Genomic DNA, 6385 nt, shown 5'->3' with positions numbered 1-6385 from the left:
AACACTTCAAAGATGGCCAACCAGTCTACAGTGACAGAATTTCTTCTGATGGGGTTTTCCAGTCACCGAGAAGAACAATTGTTTTACTTTGTGATATTTCTTTCCATTTACTTAGTCGCCTTAGCGGGGAACTTCCTCATCACCATTGCTGTTGCTCTGAACCACAAATTGCACACTCCTATGTACTTCTTTCTGGTCAATCTATCATTATCAGACATTTGCTACATCTCAACCACTATCCCCAAATCCATAGCTGCTTCCTTGTGGGATAACAAAAAGATTTCTTTTGCTGGCTGTGTCGCGCAGGTATTCTTACTTTTCACATTTGCAGGTTCTGAGCTTGCCTTGCTCACTATCATGGCTTATGATCGCTATGTTGCAATCTGCCATCCTCTGCAGTATGAGCTAATCATGAACTGGGATGCCTGCATCCAAATGGCAACAGCTTCCTGGATAAGCAACCTAATTCATTCATCATTACATACTACTATCACTTTCAGGCTAGATTTCTGTGGGTCCAATATTATTGGGCAGTATTTTTGTGATATCCCTCAGTTGCTAAAGATTTCTTGTACAGACATAAAGGTTAACCAAATTTTGATTTTTGCCATTGGGATTATAGTAGATTCATTTTGTGGAGGGTTCATCTTTGTTTCCTATGGCTACATCTTTTCTGCTGTGCTGAGAATCCCTTCTGTTCAAGGCAGATATAAAGCTTTCTCTACCTGCATCCCCCACCTGACTGTCTTTTCTTTGTTTATGAGCACAGCTGTGTTTTCATACATGAGACCTAAAGCACTTTCTTCTACAACAATTGATTTGCTCTCTGCTGTATTGTATAATGTTTTGCCACCATTACTGAATCCTGTTATTTATAGTTTTAGGAACAAAGACATCCAAGAGGCTGTGTTAAAAATACCGAAAAGAATTAGATATCTCCTGGCATGATTGCTTGCATTGTGTCTCATATAACAATGCAAATATCAGTGAAAATAGCATAAACATGCATTTTGTATTTAATAGTGCTTTGCAAATAGAAGTATTTTGGGCAGATTTGCATATAAAATGTTTATTTTAGGAAAGTTTCACACAAAATGCCTGGTGAGTTTTCATTAGGACTTTACACACACAAACACACAAAAAAGTATGCCGATGTGAAATATGAGGAAATAGATCGAATGCTAAGAAACTGAAATGAAATGAAATTGACACATTCACCTTTGCTACTCCCAGCCTGCTGGATTGGGTGTTTTACAAGTGGTGGTGTTAGGTAGGTGGAAGGGTAGAATAAGTGTTTGCACATGTTATGAGGTCTCTAAACCACGTTTGGATCCATTACTCTGTCCTCAGTTTCTCACATAACTGTGGCCCCTCCTCCTTCATTTTTTCAGAGCTGTGTTATTCTAGCACCATACTGACTAGGTCATCCATGTAGGAATGGTGCATGATGCATTTTATTGTTATTTCTTTTTTTAAAAAAAAAAAGAGCTACCGTATTTCAGTTCTGTTCAATGGGAATCAGAATTCCAAATGTGTTTATTAGTACTAGTGTCGATTGTTGTTTTGAGTCTGTATAACACACAAACATACAGATACAAGTTCACTTTGGTTGCTTTATGTTGGCTTGAGGATTAGGTGCAAATTGTGATGGGGTTTTTTACGTAGGATTCTTGGTGCAGTATTCCTGAGTAGATTCATTTTGTGGAGGGTTCATCTTTGTTTCCTATGACTGCATCTTCTCTGCTGTGCTGAGAATCCCATCTGTTCAAGGTAGATATAAAGCTTTCTCTACCTGCATCCCCCAACTGACTGTCTTTGCTTTATTTATGAGCACAGCGGTGTTTTCATACATGAGAACTAAAGTTTTTTCCTCTACAATGATGGATTTGCTGCCTTCTGTATTGTATACTGTTTTGCTGCTACTAATGAATCCCATTAGCTATAGCTTCAGAAACAAGGACATCCAAGGGACAGTGTTGTAAATACTGAAAAAGGCAAAAGGTCTCCAATCATGTTTGCTTAAGCTGTGTCTCACACCCATCACAGGTTATTCCACAGGTTCCTTGTGCCCACTTTTGTGTGTTGTCCTTCAACTCAAGCCGATGTCCTGTTGCACAGCTTAGACTATGTTAAAATGTGCATAAAATGCATGTATTACTCAAGATAGCATAAAAAATAATAATTACACTGGGGAATTGTGATTTAGCAGAATATGTATTTTATGCAAAATTCCATGCAACATATGTATTAGAAATTTTCACTGGGAATCTGACTTCACAAATGTGTGTGTGTTTGTGTGTGTGTGTGTGTGTGTGCAAACCGACATGGAAATATGGAGAACTGAACATAAAATTTGGAAAATGTGAAACTAACAGAAAATTAAATTGAGGATTTCACCCATTTCCACTCCCAAACTATTCAATTGGCAGGGCGGGATAAACGAAATCTTTGCAGAAGTGCTCTGCTTTCTGAGCAACAAGTAGATTCAGTCTGCTTTCCTCAGTTTCTCACATAAAATTTGCCACTTCCTCCTTCACTGTTTTGCAAACATGATATTTACCAATCACATTAAATAAATTATGTATATACTTGTGAGTGGTGCATTTTTAGTTCTTTTTTAAAAAATGTGGTGTCCATCCTAGAACACTTCCAATCTAAGTCTCTTTATTTTCTTATATCTAAATAAGTTGTATTTTTTTATACGCACATATACAATTAGGAAGCGGGTGGCGCTGTGGTCGAAACCACAGAGCCTAGGGCTTGCCGATCAGAAGGTCGGTGGTTCGAATCCTCGTGACAGGGTGAGCTGCCGTTGCTCAGTCCCTGCTCCTACCAACCTAGCAGTTCGAAAGCACGTCAAAGTGCAAGTAGATAAATAGGTACCATTCCGGGAGGAAGACACGTGGCATTTGCGTGGCCAGGCGGAATCCCCCGGACTCTGGGGCAGCCCCTGAGGGAAATAACGGCGCGTGACAATGTTCTATGGGATTAAATTGGCCACAACTTTATTAATATTCAGATGTAGGAAGACCTTGGCTCAGGCATTGGGCGTTTATCCTTCCCAGCCCCCCAACCGGGGTTCTGGGTGACTTCAGGGTTATCCAGCATGAGTGGGCAGTGGGCTAGTCTGGAGAACATATGTTCAAGCATTTAGCCCGCTCCCCTATGTTTGCCGCCGATGGAAGGGGAGGGCAATGATGACCCTGGGCGTATGGTCAATGCCTCCCCCCGAAACCACTTCAATGTGAACCCTGTTATCGTCACCGCAATGGGGGTGGGGGTCATCCCCCCACACCCCTAATCTTGTAGATGACTAAAGGATTCCGTCCAAGGCCTCCAACCGCCAAAGTTGTGATGAATTGCTACGGGAAAGGCGTAACCTGCCAATGCAGGGAAAGTCCTTTCTGGCCCTTTAACAGTGACTTTGTCATAGCAGCTCCTGCGTGCCTGTGTGGGTGTGGAAAAAGGTGGTTAAACCTGCAAAGTAAACGTCAATTGAGGGAGTGGAGGGTGGGGAAGCTCTGAATCCAACGGCCGCTTCCCAGGTATGACTCAAGTTCTATTGTGTGTACTGTATAATCCCTCCTGCTACCTGGCCAATCCCCCTGGCAACACCTCCCCCAGCTGGGATTGGGCGGCTGCTAGAGTAGGTGGAGTCCACAGGTATCCCAACCTGGGGAAGGCAATGCCAAGACCAACTACCAAGAGCTGCACCTGTGATCCAATGGGTCTACTCGGGACCGCGCAAAAATTGATAGATGATTGATAGATAGATGATAGATAGATAGATAGATAGATAGATTGGAATGAAGTTCTTGCTCAGATTATGTACCGTATGGGCCCAAATACAAGCTGCACTCACAAATAAGCTGCACTTTTAAAATTCGGAGTGGGGGGAGAGAAAATGACAATACCCGACTATGGGTACCATTCCCCTGCACTCTTGGACTGCTCCCTGGGAGGGAGACGCACTGCTTTGCCGGCATAAGCTCACAAATATAATCCACACATTAATTTTTCCCGGTCAGAATTTGGGGGGAAAGTGAGCCTTATATTCCAGCTAATACATGGTTTCTGCAATGAAGCTTCCGAATGCAAGAAATGCTCACAAAACATTTATATGTACAAAAATAACGTTTTGGGAGAAAATTCATGGCAAAGATTTGAAAAATGTGTATTTTACAGGAGCAGTGTGTACTGATAGTGTACAAAATGGATGCAGTTTAAATGCAGAGATTTTGTTCACTGTCTTTTTTTACAAAAAAAAGTTTCATATTTGCTTTCATTTTTCATTCCATTTTTATGCATTTTTTCCAGAATTTTGCAAGTATAATGCCCTGAAATGGCCATTTGGATGGAAAATACTTAAGTTGCAGGTAGCAGAAAACACAATGGCTCTCCACAAATACCAAACAAAGGGCTAATACAATTTACAAAATCACTTAAGCTGTTTTTGAAGACTGGGAAAGTAGATATTTCCTAATGGCTGCCATAGTCCATTTTATGACATGTAACGAAATTTTTCAAACACAGAATCTGACAAAACTGGAGTGAACAGTTACTAGATATGAAATTCTAGTCCCTGTTATCAAATGAAATCTTAATATAAAATGTTGTAAGGAAAACAGAAGAGCTTTCAACCAGAACATACCGGTAAACTACCAGGTTTTCCCCTATTCTGAAAAAGAATTCAATATGCATGGATTCTATTCTACTAGGGGAATAAGACTTGGACCGTTTTTGCGCTCCAATTAACTGTGCACTCACTGTGTTGCCAGTGCTGGTTTGTAATTCAGGTTCTTGCAATGTGATCCAAAATGCATATGTATTCTGTACAGTACTTTGAGAAAAAAAAACATGACTGTTTGATGCATTGCTGCATGCCACCCCATTCTCTGGGTGGTAAAAGATCCCCAGGGTTAAAGGCGCTAACCCAGGGTTTGTGCTTCCTTTGGAATGAAGTATAGCAGAGGCTATTCCAGGAATTAAAATCCTTGCTTAGATTTTAACACTTGCCAGATCCAGGGATTAGAAGGGGGGAGTCTAGGAATACAGATGAAGCCCATAGCAGTATTGTTTCTCAAACCAGCTTCACTCAAGCTAGAGTCCTTCAGCCTTTCCTAATTGATCTCCCGCCAAGGTGTCAACACCTAACACACCCACATCCTATTTCATAGCATAACATTTTGCTTTGGATCCTTCCAAAGTTTCTTTTACCAAATCTATAGCTCCAGTTTATAATCATAGACCTGTTTCAGATGGTTTGTTCCCAATATTTACTTATTCTCATTACATCCCACATTTACTTCACGGAGCTGAAGGTCATACTTCCCAAGTCTAACCTCCAGGCAGCTCGGTTTCCCATTCAGTCTCCATTCATCAGCAAGTCTCTCTTAAGCATCCCTTACATAAGACTGAAGTTAAGGGTCAGTGGTTTAAAGATAAAGGGGAAATAATAGTAGGAAACATAGACAATTGTATCACTTGTTTTGTAAATCAGGATTTGCAAATCCTCATGGTGATGTTCTCCAAGGAGTGACTCTTTGATACACTACCAGGAAACCAGGGAGGCTCACCTGATTCCTGTTTTTCACAAACTATAAATCACCTACTAAAGACCACACTTCAACATTTTGGCACTTTCTTCATCCAGACAAAGACAGAGGTGAGTAGAATCCTATTAGTTCATCCTCAGTGCAGACTAGGGCTTGAAAGGTGCTCATATTTCAGTTATGAAAATAATGTAAAAGGTTTAATACAGCAGTAGGATTAATGAAGACATGATTATTCTATGAAAAAATAGGTAGTATTGATTGATAAGAGATAATAAAGGGTGTTTCAAAATTCTGGGAATCTCATCAAAAATTCTGAGCCCTCACCAAAGCCAAATGATTTTTTATTGATGCTAGGTGGTGTGTGATTTACTATTTGAAAACAAAGTAGAAGCATTATACTTCGCAAGAATAAAACATCGTAGATGAGGTACTTTATGTAACCACTTTATGCAATTTACATCTAATAGCAAGGTTTCTCTGATAAGCTGCAGTTAGTATTTGATTCTGCTGTCTCAGTCTTGATTCAACATGAAGCCAAGATTGGTATATACTGATATGATCCCTATTCTCCCTTCCAACTCTAAAATTCTATGAGTACTGGGTGAATTAATGGTGTCAGATGAATGTCTACTGCTGGCATCACTCATTACCTCATATTGAAAAGGGGGCAAACCCCACATACCATTTTCTACATATTCCCTCAACCAACAGACATTCATTAAATCCTTTCTAATTTTAGGTGCCACAAATCCCCCTGCTTGTGTTGCTAAAACACAATAACAGAACTACTCTTCTGGTAATTGTTTTATGAAACACTTCAAAGAATTAAG

At 40.2% G+C, this 6385-nt stretch overlaps 1 protein-coding gene across 1 annotated transcript; it reads left to right on the top strand.

Moving 5' to 3' along the window:
- On the top strand, positions 1 to 948 carry LOC117057744 (olfactory receptor 14A16-like). Its single transcript, XM_033168583.1, has one exon. It carries the CDS (start codon positions 13 to 15, stop codon positions 946 to 948), a length of 936 nt encoding a protein of 311 aa, XP_033024474.1. The 5' UTR covers positions 1 to 12.
- The last annotated feature ends 5437 nt before the right edge of the window (positions 949 to 6385 follow it).

This window comes from Lacerta agilis, chromosome 14 (genome assembly GCF_009819535.1).
Source record: "Lacerta agilis isolate rLacAgi1 chromosome 14, rLacAgi1.pri, whole genome shotgun sequence".
Taxonomy (NCBI): Eukaryota; Metazoa; Chordata; class Lepidosauria; order Squamata; family Lacertidae; genus Lacerta; species Lacerta agilis.
This window is presented reverse-complemented; position numbering and strand designations above follow the sequence as displayed.